Source organism: Nematolebias whitei, chromosome 6, assembly GCF_014905685.2.
Source record: "Nematolebias whitei isolate Nwh7 chromosome 6, NemWhi1, whole genome shotgun sequence".
NCBI classification, from domain to species: Eukaryota; Metazoa; Chordata; class Actinopteri; order Cyprinodontiformes; family Rivulidae; genus Nematolebias; species Nematolebias whitei.
In genome coordinates this window covers 37751401-37777174 of record NC_056503.1, presented here as the reverse complement: position 1 = coordinate 37777174, position 25774 = coordinate 37751401, and the positions used below count along the sequence as shown (strand labels likewise).

Here is a 25774-nt window from a genome sequence, read left to right as displayed (position 1 = left end):
CTCAGTTGGTTGTTGTGTAACCAAACAACACAAGCAAACATGATCAAGAACATGGATTTACCTGCTGTAGCATTGCTCGATGGCTACTGATTACCACGGGAGTGGGAAGCCCAGTATTATTCTCGTCAGTGCTGGTTCGCTCAGCGACCGGTGTGGAGCTGTTACATGAAGCGGTCCAGCTTGGTGTCAAATCCGTCAACTTGTATCCGAAATCCGTTTTAAGTTTTGTTACAAAAAGGAAAGTCCTTACCGACAGCAGTCCCAGGCAGCACGCATGCGCATTAGGTGAATGTATAAAGTTCACAGCGCCAACTAATGACCTGGCATGGCAACTACAGTGGACTCGGGGGGCGGGGGGTGTTCCCTCTGGTTACATGTAAACACCGAATGCGGTCGTGTAAACAAGGATTTTTTCCCCTCAAATCAACATCTGAAAAACTGAGTTTCCCACTGCTTTGTCCATGTGAAGGGAGCCTTAAGACATTATCTCCTCTGACAACCTGCATGGACTACATCTCAGCAGTCATGTGACGTTACATTGATCATGTGACTTCTCTTTATGCGTTTTAAGTGCCAGAGATAATTTCTGTTTGCCCTCATTACACTTGATGATGCTGTTTGGATAAAAATGTTTTATAACCCCAATTACAATTTTTTTATTTTTATTTTCAAGCATTTATAAAAATAAATTAAAGTAATTCTACGGTCATTTGGAAGCAGCAGCATCTAGCTGTAGCATTTCTGATTCAGCCTGATGCACTTCTGGCACAAATGTCTTAATAATTCTGTTGGAAGAACTGTAAAAGGTTGTTCAAAGTGCAACAGGTAAGATAGCATTTGTTTATAATCTTTCCACGGAAACCCAACTCCAAAAATATGAACCGTCTCTTTAAGAGCCGCTTCAAAACAATGTTCTTGATTCACCAGAAAGAAACATCTGTTTGTTTTTTTGCCAAAATGAAAGAGCAATTTGCTTTAAGTTTTGTAAATATACCCACAGAGAAATCCTTTAAACTTGCTGCTTTCTATGAGCTGATGATTTTGAGACAAAAATCCTTTTCCAGCAGAAGACAATGCGTTGCTCTGCTTGTCCACCCAGCGACACAGATAATGTGCCATCAACTCTCTAATGAGTTCAAAAAAGTCCATGCTCAGTAATCCAGGTATACAATCCAACAATTTTCAGTCAGGTCATCTGGACAGTTTCTTTTCTGTTTCTCTTCTCTAATGAGTTCATTCACCCACCAGCAGCCAGGAAACTCTGAGGTTATTTTTCCATTTTCTTTCGTCCCTGGGGTGATATAAATCTGCAGCCTGGAAGCCAATCTTGCTTTTGATGAATGCAGCTTTTTGCTTGTTGCTCCCATCCTGCTGCTCTTGTCTTCCTCCCCATCTGCTCATTTGAATGTGATAAATGTGGAAGTATGGTGGAAAGGGTCGAGACCTCAGAGCAACAAAAGATTCACTCAGAAATAAACAGAAACTCTGTATGCAATAGATGAAAAAAAAATAAACTTTTTTTATTCATAATAGCTACTCTAACAGAATGATTCACAGGATGAATCAGTAGCCCATCCTTCTGCTTTCAGCTCTTGCAGACTTCTCTGTAGAGCCCTTTCATCTTCACAATCCTCTTTCTGGGGTCAATTTTCTCTTCCTCACACTTGAAGCTTCATTATGACATGTGTCAGACTCCTGTCTGACAACAGATGCACCAAGTGAATCAGTGCATCAGCCTTTAAGTCAATGGAAGTGGGCACAGTGCTGCTGAGCTATGGCACCGTCAGCTTTCTGCAGAATGCTTTCTAGGTTGGGCCACTTTTTTGGGGAGAAAATGATTGCAGGGAGAGATCAGCTTTATAAGGGGCAAATCGATTGGCAGGATTCAGGAGAGGAGAAAGTAGGAACACAAAAAATGAAAACAGGTATGCAGACGGATTATGCAGGGGAGAAAACTGACGTGGTTCGAACCACAGGGAGGAAGTTTATACCACTGTGCTGTGCCAATAGAATTACAATTTAGTCAGTTTTCTCCAATACCAGACAAATGTCTCACTTGACGTTGAACTCAGGAGGAGCCCAGCATGTGAGCCGCTTTCACAAATGAGAAAGTGACTAAAGCTCCACTTTTTCCTCTGTCAATCTTTCCTACAACCCGCTGAACGCAGCTGTTTGTTGCAGACTGACAGCCACTGCAATGTTTTAGGACATTTTTTTTTTTAATATCCAGAGGACCAGATTATGTCGATAATGAACTGGGAGCCAATTGAGTTGATTTAGAAGTGGAGTTATTGCAGAACTTTAGTATGTTTCTGTGAAGCTGGTCTAGGGCTGCGATCATTGGATATGTCAAAATGCTACATTTAATAACAAAAATATTTAGCAGTTAATTAAGATGGCTGGATGGACCTGATCCATCAATGGACTGATCCGTGGATCCATCACAGAAGGCAATCCAAAAAGATCTTGTAGCATCATGTCAATAAATAAATAAATATATTAAACTAATAAATGCATATTAATCATTCTAATTTCCAGGCTTTATGTTGGATCGTTGTTTCAGACAGCCCTGCTTTACACATGCTAAAGGAAACTAGCTATCGAATTAACATCATATTTGTGGCATAAAATGTCAAATGTATACATTACAGTTACGTGATTTATTAGATTAATTGAAGAGAATATGGGACAAAGTTGTTCAACGTTGCCATAGATTGTCTTTTTTTTTAATAGATCAAACATAAGATAAAGTTTATTGTGATTATACTTTAGTGTAAAGAGCTTCTGGTGGCACATTCTCATGTGCAGCAGCACTAAAAACAAGTGCCATGACATACTAACCCATTGTCCCCCTATGAAGAAACAAAAAGAAAAGTTACTGTCATTTCAACCAGTTGGGTGAATGACCCAGTTGTACATGCAATGATCAAGTTATGTGTTATATGTGAAAGTAAGTTTTTTGTAATCTGAGAGTTTTTGGTTTGGTAAGGGGTTCTGGAGACCATTGCTCCAGGGAAAACTCTGTTTCTGTTTGTGTGGGACATAATTGCTCTGAACATCTGTCCAGATGGATGTGGGTCAAACAGCTGATGGCCAGAGGTGCGTCCTGTTTCTCACAATGTTTTTAACCTTTGTCTTGAGTTGTCTAATGGTTTATTCACGCACCTCATTGTGAACAAGTAAATTACATCAACCAGCCACAGAAATGAAAGTGAGCTGCTTCAAGGAGGTGCTCCAGAACGGTTTTACCAAGTTTCCAGATTGTTTTTTTTAATAACTTTCATGGGCAAGTCAGGGGTTCTCTGACTTTTGCCTTTTCCTTCAAATCATAAAAAATACACCCTTGATATGATCACAATATGACCACAAATAACTCATGTTTCAAACATAAAATGACATTTTAGCTGCTTTTAAAAACAAAATGTGCAACACAATCCACACAAATTGAACTTGACCCACAGTTTCTAACTTTTCACTACTTTATTGTTAGAATCCTTACCTTTTAGACTATACGATTCTATCTATACAATATTAACAAAATATTATGTTAAAGACCATTTTTTTTTGCAATAGTCAAAACTGTTAATTTATGTTGGAAAAACTCTGAACTGAAAAAAAAAGTAAATTCTTTAGAAGGGCTAGAAGTAAGAAAATAGATTGTTGATTCACTGAGGCAGAAACATATTAGTGGTAAATTCAATGACTGTTTTTTTATTTTATTTTATTTTAGTAGCTAAAATTGTGGGACCTGAATTTGAGATACTTTCAGTCTGAATTCCCCATGAAATGTTGTCATCCTTTGATTTATGCCACTGTCTAGAAATATTTGTTGATGAAATCAGGAACAAGCAAACTGTCCAGTAAAGCACAATGTTCTTAAAACAAATATTGCATAATCTTTAATAATATATTATAAATTGCAGAAGTGTTTGCTCAGAAAACATTCCATACCGTTTCCTGCTCTGCCTCCCTTCAGTGTTTCAGAAAAAAAGGAAGAAAACTTCCCTTCATCGATTTCCTGTTACATTGTGACCAAAAATAGTGCCGTGCTCAGAGTCCCTTGTGTGAGTTTTTTCTGTTTCTAGACAAGCAGGCAGACTGTGAGATGGGAATGGAAGAAGGGAGCCGGCGGCGAAACGAGTCTGTGAGAGCCTCCCATGACAGTCCGTCCCAGACAAGGGGGCCAAATAAACAACGAGTCAGTGAGCAGAGCACAGAGGAGTGCCCTGAGCCTGCAGGCAGGAAACAGAACGAGAGGCGGAGAGGGCTCAGGATTTACATGACGCTGCATGCAGAGGCTTCTGGATTGGCTAATGAATTTGTACCGGTCTCTATGAGGAACCTCATTACACAGAGTGAAGCAGACTCTTTTTTTTATTTGTCATTAAAAACGACCAAGTTTGTTCTTTTACAAAATTTGTTTTTCACAGAATTAGACAAGACATAATCTGTTTAGATATGATGAATGTAGACACTGTAGCAGAGAAAACCATCATGCTCCTGCTGTTTACTGCCTGCACTGACTCAATCTTATGGTTATTCCATTCCAGAGCCACTGCACAATTTGAAACTGGGATGAAGAGAGATGTAGAGACATTAGTAATAATGACTATTTTCTGATCAGCATTTATGCTTCTGTGTTGGTGTGTTTGGGGGGAAGTAATTACTGCAGTGACACTGTTTCCACCTTTTTTCTCCTTCTTTCCTGCCACCTCCTGCTCCCGTCCTTTACTCATCTAATGCAGAGGGTCTGTACCAGCTGGGAGGTCCACGGTGTGCTCCTCAGAGCAGCATCGAAGGGCTGGATGATGCAGAGGTAAGCGTTTGGTAATGGAACTTCCTGCGCAGCCCCACTGCTGTCACTAAATGCTTCCTCTTTTATTTCCATCCATTTGAGTCTCTGCTTTAAATTATCAAATTTTTCCTATTCCTTTTGTAGAGGAAATGTAAGACTCACGTGCTGCTCCTCGTGGTGCACGGAGGAAACATCTTGGACACAGCAGGTGGTGACCCGAGCACAAAAGCTGGCGATGTGGCCACGTTGGCCTCGGTGTTAGAGAAGGTGACACGGGCGCATTTCCAGGCTGTGTCGGAGCATGTGATGATCAAGCTGGTGCCATGTCCTGCCGTGTGTGCCGATGCCTTCTCCCTGGTGTCTAAGTAAGTGGCGTTCCCAAAACTCAGTTACACTGACCTCATTTTCTACTGACAACTCAGGGAGCTTATGGTTAAACAGAAAGGCATAAAATACACAAACTTGAGTGGTTTGATATCTGCAAGGCAACAGGCTTAACCAACTGCAGCACCATACACTCCCTCATTAGGTTTTGAAACATGACAGCACAGAAACAACCTTTAAGAGGTTTTAATGACTTGCTTTTTTACTATTGATGATGGTTGTTCTGTTGTCTTGGTATAGCTGGATGTTGGAAAATTTCATTATCCTATCATCAGCTCATTAAATAAATAAGCCACACAGGAAAGGAGAAGATATTTTCTCATTCCAGGTTTAATCTTGCAAGATGGAGCAGCTTTGAAAAAAACAAGCATCGAGATGTTTACAAATCGCTTCGTCTCCAAGTCTGCTCAAAGGCAGTACCGTATTTTCCATCGCATCAGTTCAAATATGACTAATAAAGTGGAAAAACCCATGAATATGTCGCTTTGCCATATACGTTGCATCTATTATGCGTCACCGCTAACATGTCGCATTTGTTTTGCGTCACCGTTGACAAACCGGAAATGTGGGCCGAACCCGGAAATGTGGGCCAGTGTTGTGCCAAAAATCGCCAAATGGCAGCTGCGGGAGGGTGCACAGGAGGACTTTAACTAGAATTTAACAAGACTAAAACTTAAAAACAATATTTGTTTGCTTGCAATTATAGTAAATGTGTATCTCAGTCTACCTTTAATAAATGTTCTTTTATGGGGGCCGGAGATGGTGTAGAGGCAGGGCAGCCGGCTTGGGACCCAAAAGTCCCAGGTTCGATCCCCAGTCACTGCACATCACGTGGTGTCTTTGGGCAGCACACCTCATCCCCAAAATGCCTCCCGGGCGCTTTCAATAGCTGCCCACTGCACCACCTGGTGGTGGATGGGTTAAATGCAGAGACTAATTTCGCCATTGTATGGAAACATACAGTGCTGACATTGTGATGAAATTATTATTATTATTATTATTATTATTAATGGTCTAATCAGCTGTATTTCAAAACACGATTCACGGAAGCGGGCACGCAGAGGGATGAGCCTCTGCGCATTTCTTCGAAATTTAACAAGATAAACACCTAAAAACATTTATTTGTTTGCTCGAAATTATGGTAAAGGTGTGTCTCAGTCTAACTTTTGCTTAATAAATGCACTTTGGCAGTCAAATCAGCTGCATTTTGTTGGGGCGGCACAGCAAAATGAAGCTGATTCGGTTGCTCCAGGCAGAGGATCGTGGCCAGCTATGGCAAGCCGATTGTGTCATTAATAGCCACTTTTACCTATTACATGATACATTTTCATTCATTCAACCTTTATTTAAACAAATAAGTCACACTGAGCCTCAAAGACTCATTTACAAGTGAGACCTGTTTGGACAGACAATAAAAGTGGTAAACTGGACACGTGTAGGAATTGGAGGCGAAAAAATTCCTATCAGACATTTTTTTTCCTGCCTGAGAAGAAAAAACTCTGATATTAAAAAACATGTCGCACAAACAAGCACATAGTGATGTAGACATTCTGCAGAGGGGGGAGGTGAGATCAGTGAGCATGATCATAGATGCTCTCCAGGGCACTGTAAGAGTTCTGATAAAGATGGAATAATCAGTCAATGTCCTCCAGTGAGATCCATAAAAATTCTCGAGGTATGTCGAGGAATGGCCAAGAATAACAACTATGAGAATTCAAGCATCCTGAAATGATGGCACAAGTTTATTCAGCTGGTTCATCTGGTTATCAACTGGAAATTCCTCAGGGAGGGGGTGGTGAGCGTCAGATTACATGTTCTCCAGGCGAATTCAGATAAGATGATCATCAAGGCCAGCCAAGGGAGCCAAATTCAGATAAACACGCAGTTGTTTTGGGATCAGGCAGAACTTAATGACATCTACCTTAAGTCTGTGTTGGTCCACTCAGTTCCGAAATGTCCAAATTACATGGCCACACCGATGGAACGTGACTGAGTAAAATCCCTGAGATCTGATCCATTCTGCCCAAAGCATTTGAGTCTGGGTTCTCGAGGCATGAACCAAGCCATCATAAAAGCAAGTAGCGTGATCGGGTCAAAAATTTGCTGCCAACGACTTCCTTGATTGTAGATAAAACCAGCAACCAGCCGAATCCAAAAAACAGGAACCAATGTGATTGTCTCCCTCGTGTTTTCTTTTTAAAACACTGGTTTAGTGTTCCTTTAATAAAATCCTTGATTTTAGCAATAACATACCTCTCTATACTTTTCATTTCATTTCATTTCATTTCATTTATTTTATTCATTTCAAATTAAAACACAGGAAAAAACAATTTACAATCCATATGGATAAAAAAAGACAGAAAAGAAAATTTAAAATGAAAGGAAGCAGAAGAAGAAAAAATCTTATAATAACTGCCCCTTCTTAGACAAAAAATCAATACAAACAATCAATTAAAGCAATAGTCATTCATGAAAACAATTTTTCAACAACTAAACAATCAATGCAATTCATGCATTAGTCAACCATGAAACAAATAATCAACTTATAGTAATATAATGATTTTAAAAACATTTTATATTAACCAAATTACATATATCTTTGCAACATTATACTCTTAATTTTTTTCTTGAATACAGACATTGACTGAGCTGTTTTAACATCAGTTTCCAAACTATTCCATAGTCCTAATCCATGTATCAACGTTGACCGACCCTTTAAACTAGTTCTATATTTAGGTTTAACAAAAATATCAGTGCCCTTTAGATTATAACAACTTTTTCTTTTTACAAAAAGCACTTGAATATTTGAGGGCAGTGTATAATGACGTGCTTTATACATTAACAAAAGAATATTATATTCCACCAAATCATAAAACCCCAGCAACTTCATTTTACAAAATAATACACTAGTAGGATGATAGTAATGAGTTTTCGTTATAATTCTTAAGGCTCTTTTCTGCAAGATTAAAATAGACCTAGTAATCTATACTCTAAACTTACACGCTCTTAAATAATAAAAATAACAAATATAATAATAGATTTGTTTCTAGTTGTTTTGTGCATCCCTAAAATTGCAATATTAGTTTTGCTTGCTAACCACAAACAAAAAACATTGAGAGACATCTGCCATCTTCCATTATTTGGGTTATTATCCTCAAACATTTCAGAATCAGTGGTGTGTTCAGTTTTTGTCCCCGTGAATATAAAAACTGTCACACATTAAATGAGACCTGAACAAGCAACCTTTGAAAGCCATGACAATAAATATATTAGCTTTAGTTAAAATGTTGCAAAGGACGAGAAAACAATGTGAATAAGTGACTCCTAGAGAACTTCTTGAACTGTTTAGTTGATATAGTGCTGTCTCAACCTGCTCAAACAAATCTCACAGCAATAAAACCGGTTGTCAGACTTCTTTCCAAAAGTCTGAAAGCAATTCAGCGAAATGACAGTTTCTAAACAAGTCAATGTTTGAAACAGAATTACATCACATTATATACGAGGTTTGCATGCTGCTACAAAAAGAGATAATTGCAAAGAGGTTGGTATGAATTCATCATATCATCAAAGTTTCAAAAGAATTAAAAAGACCAAACCCAATGAGGTAAAACATTTTTTTAAAGTCGACAACAGGTACACCAAATACTGTAGGTGGGGATAAAATACTAAAAAAAAGCCAGTAAATATGGTTGTGTGATTGCCTTAGGATTAATCATTTGGAGAAAAAAATGCCATGAAATTAAAATTACAGATCTATCATACAGCCTAATTTCACAACAGCAGTTCAGTGAAAGGAAAGCGTAAAAAAACAAAAACAGTATCACTCCTTGTTTTTAGACCCATACATACGAGTTCTGTTTGCTTTCTCTCAATTACGCCAAAATTTGAGTAGTAGGTGTTGAATTTGTATCTGAGGATGTACACATTTAAAATTGACAAGCGAGACATTTTGAAACTCATAACACCTTCTGTAAAAGAACACAACCGAAAAGCTGTGGTGTTATTGTCACTTAAGATGCCAATTTTCCCAGGAGTTAACTAGGATATTTGAAAGTTTCTGATATGGATCCATATTTATCTTTCCTACCTTCTCAGACAGCTGGATTAGAGGTTATTGCAAATGGTGGTTCAGGTTGATTCAATTAAAAGCTTTTGTTTCGTGAAGAAGCTCTCAGCAGCATCCAGCACTACATGATGGGTCTAAATCCCACTCGACAGACACAATTCAACCTTTATTACAAAACAACAACAAAAGCTGCAACATAAGAAGTTGGAGTTTGTGAGTAAAGGCACTTATATTTGTTTAAATACAATATGTACCTTCATGAATATGACCACAGTCAGTCTGCTTAAATAATTCACATCCTTGCATGAAAGCGAGGGATTATTAAAAAAATCAGATTATAATCTGCCATTGATTGCATTTTCATTGAATCTGTCGTTAAGATAGAAATAATTAGAGAGTACCAGTAGAGTAGAGCAAGAAAAGACAGCAGCAGAGTGAGGAAATGTGGTCAATTTGTCCTCCAGCAGTCTAACCCTATAGCAGCATAACTAAGGGATAGCTCAGGAAACCCAAGCTGACCCTGACTATAGGATTTATCAAAAAGGAAAGATTTCATCCTAGTTTTAAAAGTAGTCAAGGTGTCAGCCTCATTGTTTAGCTTGTTTTTGCAATCAAAGTTTTTTTTTTTCATACGCCACATCCGGTGTAAAACAAATTGCCAAGTCTTTCATGTGAGTTTTCTCGCTGTGGTGACCCCTGAAGAAGGGAGCAGCCGAAAGAAACCTACTTGTACTGTACATATCAAAATGTTTGACTTGATTGTAAAAATATATCTAATTCTGATATCTCTAACTTTTTGAATTAACTTCTGTCCATCCATCCATCCATTATCTTTCCCCACTTCTTCCTTTTCGGGTCATGGGAATCATGGTGCCCATATCCAGCAGTCACTGTGCGAGAGGTGGAGGACACCCTGGACAGATCTCCAGTCCATCACAGGGACACAGAGACAAACGAGACAAACAACCATTCACTCTCTCACTCACACCTAGGGACAATTTAGTTACCAGTCGGACTAACATGCATGTTTTTGGTCTGTGGGAGGAAACTGGAGTACCCGGAGAAAACCCATACATGCACAGAGAGAACATGCGTCCTTGGCCGGAATTTGATCCGGCGACCTTCTCACTGAGAGTCAACAGTTCTACCAACTGATCCACTGTGCTGCCTGAATTAACTTTATTAATGAAAAACAAATCCCCCATAGAAAAAAAAAAATCTCTTCATTTTCAATAAAAATGTTGTTCTTACAAATCTGCTTCGGCAGAAGTACGATACTCTATTTTTGTCTTCTTATGCTCATTTTAGCATGTAGCTATCATTTTGCTAATCGACATTCTGGTTGCTGTATTGATATTTTTTGTTTAGTGCAATAGTTATAGCTTTGAACTAAAATTGTGTTATATTTTAACTTTTAGCTACTGTTTTGCTTTTTTAGCCTCTAGATACAGGTTTGTTGTTTTAGCAACAATTTGGCTAATTTTAGCTTAGAGCAATAGTTTCGTGAATTTTATCTTTGATCAAAATTTTTGGTAATTTAATCCGATTCTTTGAATTAGCTAATTTTAACTTTAAATTCTAAACTCTTTTGCTGTTTTTAGCTTTTAGCTTCAATTTAGCTATTTTTGCTGTCATCGACAGTCGAGTTTTTTTTTTTTTAATTTTAGCTATTTATTTTTTTACCATACTTAGCTTACATTTACTCTATTCTTGGCCTTCATTTACAGTTTTGCGCATTTAAACTTTTAGCTACATTTGTGGTAATTTTAGCATTTTAGCTTTTCTTTGCTAATCCTTGTATTTAGCTACAACGTTGTTAGTTTTATCTATGAGTAACTACTATTTTTAGCTTTCATCTGGAGTTTTTCTTTTTCAGAGTCAGAGTTTCTTTATTGTTCGCACATTTGAACTAAGAAAAACATCAACTAAAAATACGTTAAGCACTAATAGCATAAAAACAATGAAGACAATACGCCGAACAGCAGCACAAACATGAGTCTGTGTGAGCAGATGAGCATGAATGAACACAGCAACATGAAACAGATCAGCAGCAACATGAAACAGATCAGCAGCAACATGATGTGATTCTTCACAGTGATTATTCTGGTTAGAGATTCATGAGTCTAACAGCCTCAGGGTAGAAGCTGTTCCGCAGTCTAGTGGTTTTACACTTAATGCTCCTTAACTTCCTTCCTCAGGAGAGAGGGGCAAAAAGTGTGTGTGCTGGGTGAGTGGGGTCCTTCATGATGCAGGTGGCTCTCTTCCTGCATCTGGAGGTGTAAATGTCTGTAAATGTCTGTAAAGTATCTAGCTACTATTTTGCATTTTAACTTTCATTTATGGTTTTGTTTTTTAAACTTTTAGCCACTGGTTTCTTGTTTTTAGCTTATATCTACCGTTTTTAGTTGTTTAACTAATTTTAGTTATGTTCATCTTTTTAACTGCCAATATACTTTAACCTTCTTCAACAAATTATAGAAAAGTCATTAAGCACTCAACATTTACACAGAAAATAACATTTTATCTCTTTTTAAACAAATTTTTCTTAACTAATAGACAGCAATAAATAGACAGCGCTTAGCTTCCCTGTTCAAGTACCGTAGATAAAGCTTAAAAACTGCAGGGCTGCAGGTGCTTGTCAAAAATGTGCAAGGTTGACCCAAGTAATCAAGGTTAATTGAGAAAATACATCGATCGAAGGCTCTTAAACAGATGTTGAAAAATGAATTAGTATGCAGAGGAAATTTCTCAGCCCCTGTAAAGCATGTGGAATATTAAACTCCTAACCTTTTTAAATACTGTTTTTAATTGTAGACCGCCTGCCCCATGAGTGAAAAGCTAATTTACATTATATAGTTCTCATTGGTCCTGAGGCATCTGTAACGTGTGCAGTGATCTGTTTAAGTAATTACCTTCTATCAGTTTGCATTCAGGTGTCATTTCTTGGGTCACTTTGAAAAAGAAAAGCTAATTGATGATTAGTGGTAGCATCTCAGGGATGAACAGTCAGCTGGTGACTTTTCCCTCAACATAAATGTCACACCATTATAACTCATGGATTGTTTGTATTTATGTTGTGTGTAAATACATCAGGTGGCAGATTTTTATTTTTTATACATGCCCACGCTTATCATTTTCTTTATATCTTGACTACTGTCTTTTGCAGAGAGCTGCTGAAGCCTTACTAATGATTTCATTTCATATTTTATGCTACATGTCCCAGTGGTCACTGGTTTTTATCTCTGACAGCCTCAATTAGTTTTCACTGCTCTCCAATTATACGTTGAGGATGTTTTCCTCTGGAATGTCACTAATCACCGTGGCTGACAGAACGTGTTTTGAAGTCAAGTCAAGGCTTCTTCCTGGTTGCAGACTGATTTGATGTTAGCTTTGGAAGCAAGACGAGTGTAACAAGAGCTGCGAGGTGTGACCACCCGTCAGCTTGACATGTACTTGGCTTTTTGCACATTCATATATGAAATATTCAAAACAACCGGTTCCCACTGGACCTAAGCAGCTCTGACTCGAGGCTGCATGTGTCCAATTTTTATTATTGCATGCATGTGGACACACAGGCACACACAGTTCACCCTGAAAAATGCATTTCATTTCATGAAATGAAAACACCATCATAAAGTTATAATTGGTTTGTGTGTTTTATTTGGAATTTGTTCTAGAGCAGGCATTTTCCACTTTGTTTTTAGCAAAGCTTTGTCAAAATGTTTTGAAATATCCTCATTTATTCTTCTTCTCTCTAACGTCTCCTCCTCCACAAATAACCCTGAGCACTGGCACTCCTCAGGGATGTGTGCTGAGCCATCTCCTGTTCACTCTGCTCACATATGATTGTGCAGATACCCATCCAGGCTGTCATATTGTAAAGTTTGCAGATGATACAGCGGTGGTGGGATGCATCACAAACAATGATGAGTCCAGCTACAGGCAGGAAGTGGAACACCTGGAGAGCTGGTGCAAAGAGAATAACCTTCAAATCATTGTGAAGAAGACAAAGGGGATGATCTTGGACTTCAGAAAGAACAAACACACCTACTCCCCCTGAATATAAGAGGATCTGCAGTGGAAGTAGTCTCCAGCTACAAGTACTTGGGTGTACACCTGAATGACAACCTCAACTGGGGCAACAACACCACCAGCCTGATCAAGAAAGCTCATCAGAGACTCTACTTCCTCATGTGGCTGAGACGAGCTGGTCTGGGAAGCTCAGTCCTTACCTCCTTCTACAGGTGTGCAGTGGAGAGCATCCTGTGCTCCAGCATCAATGTGTGGCATGGAGGCTGCACAGCTGCAGAAAGAAAATATTTGCAGAGAGTGGTGAAGGCTGCACAGAGGTCTGTTGGAGTCAGTCTCCCCACCATCACAGACATCTACACCTCCAGATGCAGGAAGAGGGCCACCTGCATCATGAAGGACCCCACTCACCCATCACACTCACTTTTTGCCCCACTCCCCTCTGGAAAGAGGTTAAGGAGCATTAAGTGTAGAACCACTAGACTGAGGAACAGCTTCTACCCTGAAGCTGTTAGACTCATGAATATCTAACCAGAATAATCACTGTGAAAAAAAAATCACATCATGTTGCTGCTGATCTGTTTCATGTTGCTGTGTTCATTCGTGCTCATCTGCTCACACAAACTCATGTTCGTGCTGCTGTTTGACATAATGTTTTTACGCTATTAGTGTTTAGTGTACATTTAGTTGATGTTTTTTTTAAGTTCATATCTTAGGTCTTATTACTGTTTTTCATTTACATTTTATTGTTGGATGTAACTGGGATCCTGTGTACACAATTGCATTCCACCACATGTACCACATGGGGTATGAATGACAAATAAAGAACCTTGAATCCTTGAATTAACCTTTATTTAACCAGGTAAATCCCATTGAGATCACAGATCTCTTTTGCAAGGGAGGCCTGGGCCTGAAGGCAGCCTAACATGCATGTTTTTGATCTGTGGGAGAAAACTGACACAAGCACGAGAAGAACATGCAAACTCCACACAGAAAGACCCCAGGTCCAACCAAGGACTGAACCCAGGACCTTCTTGCTGTGAGGCAACAGTGCTAACCACTGAGCCATCATGCTGCCATGAAATTTATGATAGATAGATAGATAGATAGATAGATAGGTAGATAGATAGATAGATAGATAGATAGATAGATAGATAGATAGATACTTTTTAATTTGAGGCATCCAGTAGCATGTTCTAATTATACAGAAAAAATACACATACAGTATGAAATAATAATAAAAGAAGCAGAATACAAAATTTGGAAAAATACAATATGCACATGCACAAGGTGGCAGGGAGTACTACATTCATGATTAACCTATATATGTATACTTACACATCTAAGCATACATATACATATACATGCTACTTTTGGATAATTAGGATCAATACAATGGCCTTTTGGTCTAAATACATGTGCATTATAGTTGCACCAGCTCAGTATACCTCATTTTGTACTCCAACAATATGTAAACAGTTCAAACCCAGACGTAGTACAGCCCTGCTATATAGTTAAAGACATCATAATTTTTATCCACCACAGTTTAGGCCTCATACACAGTTGACAACAACCCCACTGCAGCACCAGACACATCATCCTGATTGTGGATGGTTCTCACAGGGTCTTGGTTAGGTCTTTAGTTGTGTTAAGATCACTGTTGTTTCCCCATCATGCTTGATACAACAGGATGCATCCCTTGAAGTTGTGGTGTTTTATCACCGTGGTGGATGTGTATCAGTCTTTGGACTTTGTTGTTTTCAACCAGTTTGACAAGACTGTCAACAAGGAAGAGGGCTGGCAATGGAGGAGGGGCATACCAAAGAGGCCATCTAATCACAAGCAGAACTGGTTTGTTCCACTTTGGAGTAAGCTGTTGGAGGAAGAATCAGTTTTGTTGTTTCCTTGACTGATGAAACCTTCCGGATCAAAGGCGAAATGTTTCAGCACAAAAAAAGAAACTGTCCAGATGACCTGACTGAAAAATGTTGGATTTTATACCTGGATTATTGAGCATGGACTTTGTTGATTTGTATCAGTGTTGTGGTTAGTGTGTTTGCATCAATAGTATCAGTGTTGTGGGGTTGACACACTGGTGTAACATCTGAAGCAGGACTGTGATTGTGACAACTTAGCACAGATGTGATACCTGTAGCTGCATCCTGAAGCACGTCAAGTCTTGCTAATTCCAGCTTTTAGCTACAGTTTATCAAAAAATAAGAATTCAGTTTCATATTATTCAACAATTTGCAGTAAAGTCATTCAGCCCTCAGCATTCCAGCTACATTTTTGCAGCGTAGCATTTTTTCCGTGTAGGGACACGTGAAACACTGTCTGGCGGAGGCATACTCCCTCCTGGCCACCATAGCCATGGAGACCTGCCTACATCTCTCCACTCTGTCTCATCCATGATGTGCAATCTCCTGCCAGGAGTTCTGTGGCTATCTTTATAAGATGTATTTTATGATCTTGTACGTTTTGCTGTAACAGTTGCATTGATGGCTGTATTTTCTAACAGCCTCAGCCAGCCGCTCCTCAGCAGAGCGGTTCAATCTATATAAAATTAGTGCACTTCACTCACTCTGCCACATGAATGCACCCACAATGTTCTGACCAATTGCACATTACTTATCCCTTACCCCTTCAGAGGAAACGTCTGCCAGGAGCCCACACACAGAATGGAGTCTCAGAGATTATGCATGATCAAAAAAACATATTTTTATTATGCAAATACATCAGTGAGAACATATATCTTGACATCTTGCAAGCGTGAAGAAGCCACCTGAAGATCAATTAAGAAGGAGGTTTTTTTTACAAGTTTTTTTTTTTTTTTACAAAGAAAACATGTTATTTACATTTAACGTATGTTATCATTGTATAATGTATTTTTCAGAATAACTGGTTTATTTACATTTGGGTTTGAGTTAAGGTTATACAGGTATATCTTTATAAACATGTTTACAATGTAAATAGTGTTGTGAGTCATCATTATTTATATATAGAAGTGCAGTAAGTTATCATCTCCTGGTATTGTAATGTGTCATCACAGATAAGTTTATGTAAAAGTTTTTTTTTTTTTTAATTGCCGCGATCCCATTGTGTTCTACTCATATATCATATGGAGCTAAGTCGTCAGCCGGTGTGAGGGACCAACAGGAAGGTGCTCGCTCTGCTTTCACATTAGAGCAAACTGAAAAAACTGATTTTGTGTGGAAAAACCCATCGAGCAACTGACATGACATTAATGACAAGTAAATTAGTAGCCCTCATTTAGACCGCAATCTATTCAACTCAATTTAGGCCACACGTATCTCAAGCAGTTTAGTTTTTATAACATGCATATATAAATACAGTATATATATTAACATACATTTTCCTATTTAATTATTGGTCTTTTTAAATCTATTTTTCAGTTTCTAATTTTGCACATGTATGTTGTGAGTCATCATGAAAAAAAAAAAAAAAAAAAAGTGCCACACTCTTTATTCAGCTTCGATTTGAAAAAGGAGACAGTGGTTTAGTGGTTAACTAGAGGATACATTTACGAATTTGTAATTTCCTGGTAGAAGACAACTTAAAAATTATGGTGAATCTTTTTAATATGTGTCACAAAAGCATCCAAATGTGACAGTCTGCAGTGTTCATTTATTTTTGCCAGTCTTTTGCTAAATTTCAACATCTATTTCACATCTAAATATAAATTTTGATGCATACTTCATTTTTAGTTTTAGATCAAATTGATCCCATTTTAGCCAAGTTGTCAGTACACATTTTCCAGGTCATTTAGACACATGTTCAACCTAATGCTCAGAAAAGAATCAGACTCCTGCCTATCTTGGTTTGTCCTTTAGGCCATTGGTTTTGAAATCATAACATCGATCCAGACTTTGATGAAAATACTGAGGCACCATAATCCACTAGATTATTGTTACATGTTTGGACCAAACTATCTGACAAAAATATACAATTCTAAAAAGGTGAGCTGTGTCCTTAAGGCAAAAGTCTGTCAGTGATTTCTTTGACATCTTCCTCTGTTTGTTCATTAATGAAATATTTGAACTTTGAATGAAAACGGTTCTGCTATTTCCTTTTATTTCATTAAGTATTTTTTAATTTATTCAACTAAATTGTTTCACATTCCTATGGCACAACAAGAACTTTTTACATTTGCATACTATAAACCCAAAACAAATGCTAAATAGTTCCATGCTTTATTATTTTTTTTTAATATCTGAACCAGTACAGTGATGACACATTCTTAGAAAACTCAAACAGATTCTTTAGATTTTTTGATAACCAATTGAAATCCACACAGCTCACCTATAATAACCCAGCTGTGACTCAAGTCACAACAAGGACAGATCTCCTTTGTTAATTTCTAAACAGCTGATTAAAAATCTCCCGTCAACAGGGAGAATTTAAACGTTGTTTCAACCCCCCCGGTTTAATTAAACAAAAGACTACATTCCTCTCCAGATGGCTTCTGATCTTGTACATACTCTCACAATATGTGCAGTCAGTAGGCATTCAAACACGCCCACACACTCTTTTGTTAGTTAACACCGCGTGCTCTAATGACAGTGTTGGACTTGTGGGTGTGTGGAGACTCATTTATTTGAATGCCAACATAAACATGTGAGCAGCAGGCAGCCACTGGGAGACGAATCGTGGCTGTGTGGATAATTTGCGCTCAGTCTGGGTAACACTTTAGCTGAAAAATCGCACCTCGGAGTGGATGTGGCAAAACCTCTTAGCGCCTCGGAGACAAACTTCCACATAAACAAACCTTGGACTAATTTCTGGGCAATTCTGATGTATTGTTGGTCTCGGTAGGAAGAAAGATCTTGTTTTGCTTCTTGGGTTGTCCTTGATGCTGTGCTTGGAGAAGGCCCCAACGGACACAATATGGAGCTCATTATTACAGCAGCTCTGTCTGATTATATGATCTTACCGGTACTAGCTATCGGCTATAGGTGTCAGAAGACTTGTGTAATCTGTGAACACATTTGCACAAATGCATCCCACACAGAATATATTTGAGCAGAAAAATAATTGTGTCCAATTAATAGAAATGATAAAAAGGCTCTGTTTGATTTCTTCTGCAGTTTCCTGTTACTGCCACAGCTGCAAGAGAGGCAAACATTTCATTTAATAAGGACTCCTGGACAGAAGGTGTAGCAGACTCCTGTTTTCAGCAGCAATTCTAACCCAGTTTTATATTCATAAAGTCCAGTCAGTGGTGACTGCCTCCCTGAGCTGAGGTCAGAGGGCCCATTATTCTGGGCACTTATGGCTGGGGGCATGCCTCTGCTTATTTAAGACCTTGAATTAAGAAATCTCTGCAAGGGTCACTGCTTTTCATGTTAATTGCTAACAAATTGTGCAATGCGAAGCCAGCCATTACAAACGATGGGAGGTGGAGAACAGTTAAGAAAAAAACAAGACAGATTTTGATGTTTCTCGATTTGCTATTATATGGTAAGTTGGGTGGCAAAAAAGATTAAATCTCAGAGTTATGCTGCATGAGATAAGGCTGATTTAGGTTTAATTGGCTTTATCCTTCTGCTATTGCTAATAGATCTCTTCAATCTCACATTTCAATTAGAGCCCGACCAATATGGAAATGTTGGCTATTGCCGATGCAGATATTGGGAAGGAGGGCAAATGCCCGTAACCAATATAATAGATGGAACTTTTTGAGCTTTGTCCATCCCCAAGAATCTAAGTAAACAGCAAGTGGAGCAGGGCTTGTTTATTTTGCACAGCTGTTAGCAACCATGAAGCTAAGCAAATCAGATCCATGCTATTTGTAGTCAGTAGGTTTTACAAGTGGTGCACTAGTCATAAAACAGGCTTCCTAACGTGTGTTCACATATTTTATCTTCCACTATTCATCATAAAGTTAAGTATGTTACAAAATATAAATTAAACAAATAAATGCCCTTCACTGTTCATGTCAGTCACATATGGTGAAGTCCTAATTAGTATTGACTGCAGCAGTTTTTTTTTTTGTTTTTTTTGCAGAGAAGTAAAGATTTCAGACAAACAATTCATTTTATTGAGGACGACAAAGATACCGTTACTAACACTGATATATTTTACTTCTACGTTAGATTTATTGTTATGGATAAAGTTTTACAAAGCTATAGCCTATGCTAGGTTAACTAAACGTTAGCTTGCTAACGTGACAGGCACGTAGCTAATGACGAGTGGCTTCGAGGATTAAAGACAATTTATTATTGTTGATTTGTTTATTTTATTTTACAGATCAGGTAAAATAAACTTACCGTGCTCTGTTCAGCAAAATTATGCTACACGGTATTGCTCGCTGCTTCGACTGTGCTGAAAGTGAAACTTAAAGTGAGCGGCCATGACTAGAAAGTAGTCTTCATGCACCCTCTGCTGGATACATTTTACAATTATGGCAGTTTCCCAGCATTTCAGGGGTGAAAATTAAAAGTGTTTATAAGTGCACATAATGGGACAATTATCACCAATATTGATAGGTCCCCAAATGTCTATATTGGCCAAAAATATTGGCCCTACCGATAAATCAGTCGAGCTCTAATTTCAATAAAACTTTGAGGATGATAGGGCATCTCTTGCTATAGAAACAGTTTTATAATTATTCAGCATTTAAGTGTCAATTAGGGGATGTCTTTAAAAAAATTGCGATTAGTTGATCTGATGTGTTCAGACCCTCATAAATCTGCACGTTAGGCTTTTCCTTTGTGTTTTCAAGAACATAAAACTGCATTATTGTTTTAAATTGACTGTCTATTTTTGTATTTAATATCTCCTGCGAATTATCATCAATGTGTGCATATGAGCAAGTTAATCATCAATTCCACTTATGCAAACTTTGCTGCTATTGAGAGAATTGTTGATGCGTCTCTTGTGACAAACAAAAAGTAGAGGTTTTTTTTTTTGTTGAATTTTCTGCAATTTTTTGGTGTATGGTAGGTTTTTTTCTTCTTCTGAGGTTTGATAGATTACATTTTTACCTAGTAAAGAATACACCATAAAACCCTAGAACATAAATCCCCAACAGCAAGTGAGGAAATAATAGTTAAGGGTTTTAAGACGGATTATATCCATTAAATAAAGATGGAATTTGGTGAAGCAAAAACCTTGTTTTAAAAATTATTTCAATTTTCTCCAAACTGCTGTTACAAATGCTACCAAACTACCGATAGCTTGTTCGCTTAAGTTATTTTTTCTGCACACTTCTGAATGAAAAACTCTGGCGACTCTGTGATAATGACACCTACAAGTGCTCAAGCAGTTATGCAGTGCAAATGATCAGCATCTCACCTGACATTTGTGGAGCTGTGCAGCAGGTGTTAAACTCCATCCCTGTCTGGTGGCTCGGTGGTTTGACTCATTAACGAAGTTGTGTTTTGAATTATAATTTGTCTCTTTTTTTGTTGTTGGTTTTGTTGAACAAGTGCATTTTAAGGGACTTCATGAAAGCAGCAGCTGTTAACAAGATTCTAATCAGATCAAGCCACAGAGGCACGTAGCTGGGATGCAGGGATTTCTCAGCTCCCAGCTCTAAAACAGAATCAATGAGCAGCTAATAAACAAGTTAGTGCGAGTTAAATTGCGAGGTAATCTGATAGTTTTTTGTTATTGCATTTCCTCCTCAAGCTAAAACACTGCCATCTCTGTGCTTGACTTGGCAGAAAATAGTTTATGTAGCATGTTTTGTTGAAGGAATAAAACTGTTCCTATGCAAATAAGTGCATGCAGTTCATACACTTCATTCTGGGTGGCAAACAAGCAGCGCATCCTCAGGAGGAATTCCTGCTACTTGTTCATTAAGGGCAATTAGTGCAGTTGAAAACATGCTGGAGAGAAACCACATAAGAAACTCTCCGAACAGAGAACAAGCTTTACACATTGTGTAGACAATGTGAAATATGCAACAATGTTCAGTCAGGTCATCTGGACGGTTTCTTTTTTTGCTGAGACATTTCATCCTCCACCCTTCAATCTGAGGAGACACCAAACAAACTGATTTCCACAAACAACATACTCCATAGTGGAAAAAAAAAACTGTTTACTGGTGCTAAGGAGGATTACTGAGCATGAATTTAGGTGTTTTCAACCACTTTGGCATGACTGTCTCAGAGGAGTTGATGGGGGAGAGGGCAGGCTCCATAGGCCATCTTAGCACTAGCAAATAGTTTTTTGTTTCCCACTATGGAGTATGCTGTTTGTGGAAATCAGTTTGTTTGGTGTCTCCAGACTGATGAAGCCCTTTGGATGAAGGACGGAACGTCTCAGCAAAAAAATAAACCGCCCAGATGACCTGACTGAACATTGTTGAATATTTACCTGGATTATTGAGCATGAACTTTGGTGTTGTGAAATATGGTTTTAACAATTAAACGTTAAGTATAAATTCCTTGTTATGAGCAACAGTGCATACAGAGCCGAGCAGCAGACTAGTTGTTTGAATCCTATGTTCTGGAAAGACTTTCTGCAAATAAATATGCAGGACTAAATGTTTCCAGTCATCACTAGTGCATTATGGTTACTGTGGTAACAAGGTTGCAGTCCGTACCTGGTCACAGTGCTATAATTGGCCGGTCTGCTCACTCTGGGTGTTTTGTAATGCATTGCTTCAAGTCTTTGTAGATCTGCTATGGGGCTTCAGAAGCCTGAGATTATGAGTTTTCTTTCCACATTTTACAGAAACCACAGAAATGCATCCTTGTAAAATCAACTTGAGTTGTAAAAATACTGAAAATAGTCTTTGGGTTTAAGGTGATACTGTTGAAATGCTCTCTAAATTTCCACATACAGTATGTCACAAAATTCAAACACTGAGTTGTGGCAGGGCTCTTTTAAGCGTTTCAGTTCTACTCTCGGCGTGAGTGGAAAAGGCACGGCTGAGCACTCGAAGAGCTCTTGATTACACCACTGGTGGCACATGTGGGACTCCAGCACACCTGTCTCCAAGTCGTAGTTTGAAAACACCCTCAGACACCAAGAATGAGAAGAAAATTGTTGCCCAAGAAAATCTCAAGCATGAAAAGAAAGGGTGTCGACAGGAAATAGACTGATGTGAAAATTGTCTCATTATTTTTTCTTCTTTCTTTTTTTAAAGAGCCTTTTATAGTTTTCTTTAAAAAAAAAAAGGCTAATGGCAAAACTACCAATTTCAAAACGAGGCTTCCTTGATGTAAAAAATCCTTCTTTCTCCTCAGTGCTGGTGACTGAAAATCGTTGATTCACATTAGATGATATGAAAACAACTGTGCCACTGAGTATTTTCCTTATTTCAAAAACATCAGCTGACAAACACAAGTAATATGATCAAAATAATCTTACTGTAGCTGAAATGAATTTCTGTAAACTTCTATTTTTTTTTTCCCAGAAGGCCAAAAGTGCAGTTTTTGTCTTTTACTTAATGGTTTTTACACACTTGACAAGTTATTCACTCCAAATTTTCTAGAATTTTATTGGCAATATAACCCCCCCCCCTTTTTTTATTATTATTTTTTTTTTTTTAAAGATTCATCCTCACAGTTGATGTCATCAGTATAAAACCTACCAGTATTTATGTATAGGAAGTACTTTTTCCCGTTACTTCAAGTTCAAGAATTTTTATTATCTCCAAGGGACAATTTGTTTCACAGTCAGTATAAGCACATAAAACATCCATATTAAACAAGACATGCAGACGTTAAAATAACAGTACAGATATCATCACTGTATGTTCTGTATGTTGTGATTTTTTCATTCAACCTTTATTTATACAGGTTAATTCCCATTGACCCTCAAGGACTCATTTACAAGAGAGACCTGTTTCATACAGATATACAAAGTAGATAAGGAAAAGAGAACACGAGAAGGTAAAGGAGGTAAAAATGTCCTGGCTGGGGCACAGTGTGGAAGTTGCAAAAAAAGACCTCGCAACATAAACAGCAACATCCAATGACTTCATATTACAAAGTGCATGAGAAGGTCAACAAAGGCCGTGTGTTGTCCTTGGACACTGCCAGAAAGTTCTATAGTTCTGATAAAATGGTACAGTGTCTATCAGTGGCACAGTTCTGATAAGGCCCACAGGTGTCCTCGGGACGGGGATGGGTGTAATAGGAGGAGGGGAGGAGCAGCAGAGCGTCATTATTCACGTAACCTCTGGGAGAAATTTGAGATAGCTAGCCCAAAATATTATTATGCATCATTTCATGCATTGTTACATTCTGCACCTTGATTATTAGGCAAGTTTGCTGTAGAATTATATTTTTAGATCAACAACTCTTCTTAGTTTAACACATCTTACAGTTACGGTGTTTGATTTTAGTTATAAACTTGGTTTGAACGCTATAATCTGCCATTTTTTAAACGTTGTTTGCAGTAATCTGTTTTGCTCCTATATTCCTAATCGTTGCTTGTTCAACATCATTCCTGAAAAAAAAAAAAAAAAACATCATTCCTGCTAACGCTTGTATTCAATCAGCCTCAAGTTTCTCATCAATCATCGCCAGACCTGTTATCCATCAGTCAACAACGGACTCGGAAGCTCGATGGAAACAGAATAAGGTTAAATCTGCGATCATTATTATTTTTTAAAATACAGAAGTGATCAGTAGAATGGCAGATCGGCCTGCGAAGGTAGCAACAAAAATGTACTTTTGCATAATTTTATAAGCTCAATACATTTTAATTAAAGTCTAAGTAAGTTGGAAATTGAAATTAAATATCAGGATCAGTGGAACAGGGAAAAAATAGTGTAGTTATAAAGGCATAATGAAAAAACATATAAATCAAGAATGAAATATGGACATACAGGGTTAAATAGAAACACATTAATAATAAAAGTGTGCTCATTATTCACACTGGAAACATACTTACATGCTTTAGACAGTTTTAATCATCAATAAGAAAGAGTTACTGAAAATTACACTCCAAAGGAGCATCATTCCACTACAGGTTGGAGAGAAATGTTGCACATAAATTCAGCTGATGCTGGATGTCATGTTGGTTTTAGGCTTTTGTGAAGCACCAGGACAATCAGGAGAGTTTAGTGTGCAGAGGGATTAAAGTCAGTCTGATTCCCACTCACAATGTGGGGGTGGCTGTAATTTATTCCAGTGTTGTTTGTCAGCTGTCATTACTGTACAAAAAAACAAAAGAGGAAATAAAACTTATTGTGTTTGTTTGACAGAGAAAAGTTGATTTTGTCTCACGCTGCTGAGCAGGGTGCTGGTAATGTCTTTGTTGTTTGCCTCCTGTTATTAAAAAAAGAGGATATTATGCCATGTTTTCTCGTCACTTTCTATCTCTGACCTTGCTCTTATGGCGTTGTTGTTGTTGATGGTTTATTGAACTGTTCTGGACAATTTGGTGTTCTAATTTACCTTTGAGATGGATTTGTCTTTTAAACAGCCAGGTAAATCCTAATGAGGGCAAAGTTCTTGTAATAATATGACAGAAATACAAAACGGTAAAGTGCCTGCATGTAGTCCTCTCAGGCGGACTTATAAATGTAGCTTGAGAGCTTTATTTAAAGAAATGTATCCCCAGCTGTCCAGAGATAATGGGTGTATAGGTGCACTAGTTTCAAGGTTTGACCAGAACAGCTACAACTCATTTTTTCATTCATGTGACATGTTTGCCAGCTGCTGAATGTCACATCAACATGTTGCAAACCAGAAAAATGCCTTTTATTCGTTTCGTTGAATGTTCACGTGCACTACAGCTGCAGTGTTTGCTTGGAATCATGTTTGTTCATTCATATTAGCTGTTGGTGAATGAGGTGAAGGTCTGATTTGTATCTCAGTAAACGCCATGCAGTCTGAACTACTTTATCAAATAGACATACAGCTAAGACAGATATGACTGTGGGGAGGATTTTATGACTTTTAAATATGCTCTCCATGCTGATTATTAATCCTCACCATTGATTTTAAAAGTGATTTTACAAACTTTGGGTTTGACTCCTAAAGACATTTCCTCTGCCTCTCAGAACACTCGTACTCTGTCCTTTTTCATTTTAAACTATTAACAGTGTTTACATTAAGTTTAAGGGAGTTTAAATTAACATCTAAATATTATTAGTGTTAGAAATAAAGAGAGACAGATTAACCGGCTGATATTTGCCACTTTTACAAAATCTGCAGTTGGTCATTCTTGTACAGACTTAATCAATTTAAATAAAAAACTAAACTGCAGAAGCAGCTGCTACAACTAGTTTAATGCAGCACACAATGTAGTTTTTTTAAGTGAGAATGATTTTCCATGTTATTTTTAAGTGCACACGTTTTCCAAGGGTTGTTAAATTTGTGTTTACATAAACAATAGTTGTATTTTGTTGAAAGAAAAATACTTACCAACTAAAATTAATAATAAAAAAAGGTGTTTTATATTAACCATTGGCTTCCCCGGCTTTATATGATTAACATCAGCCATAGAAAACCCACATCTGTCGTCCTTTAATGGAATTGACTTTTCTTACCAGTTTAAATTTTATCTGTATTCAACAA

General features: G+C 37.9%; 1 protein-coding gene across 1 annotated transcript in view; it reads left to right on the top strand.

The window, feature by feature from the left end:
• The window catches only part of pitpnm3 (PITPNM family member 3), a 189052-nt gene that overhangs the window by 92785 nt on the left and 70493 nt on the right, over positions 1–25774 (top strand). Inside the window, exons 4-5 of the mRNA XM_037677586.1 lie at positions 4746–4816; positions 4940–5160. Of these exons, the coding sequence (XP_037533514.1) occupies positions 4746–4816; positions 4940–5160 (292 nt within the window). The remainder of the gene's footprint in view (positions 1–4745; positions 4817–4939; positions 5161–25774) is intronic.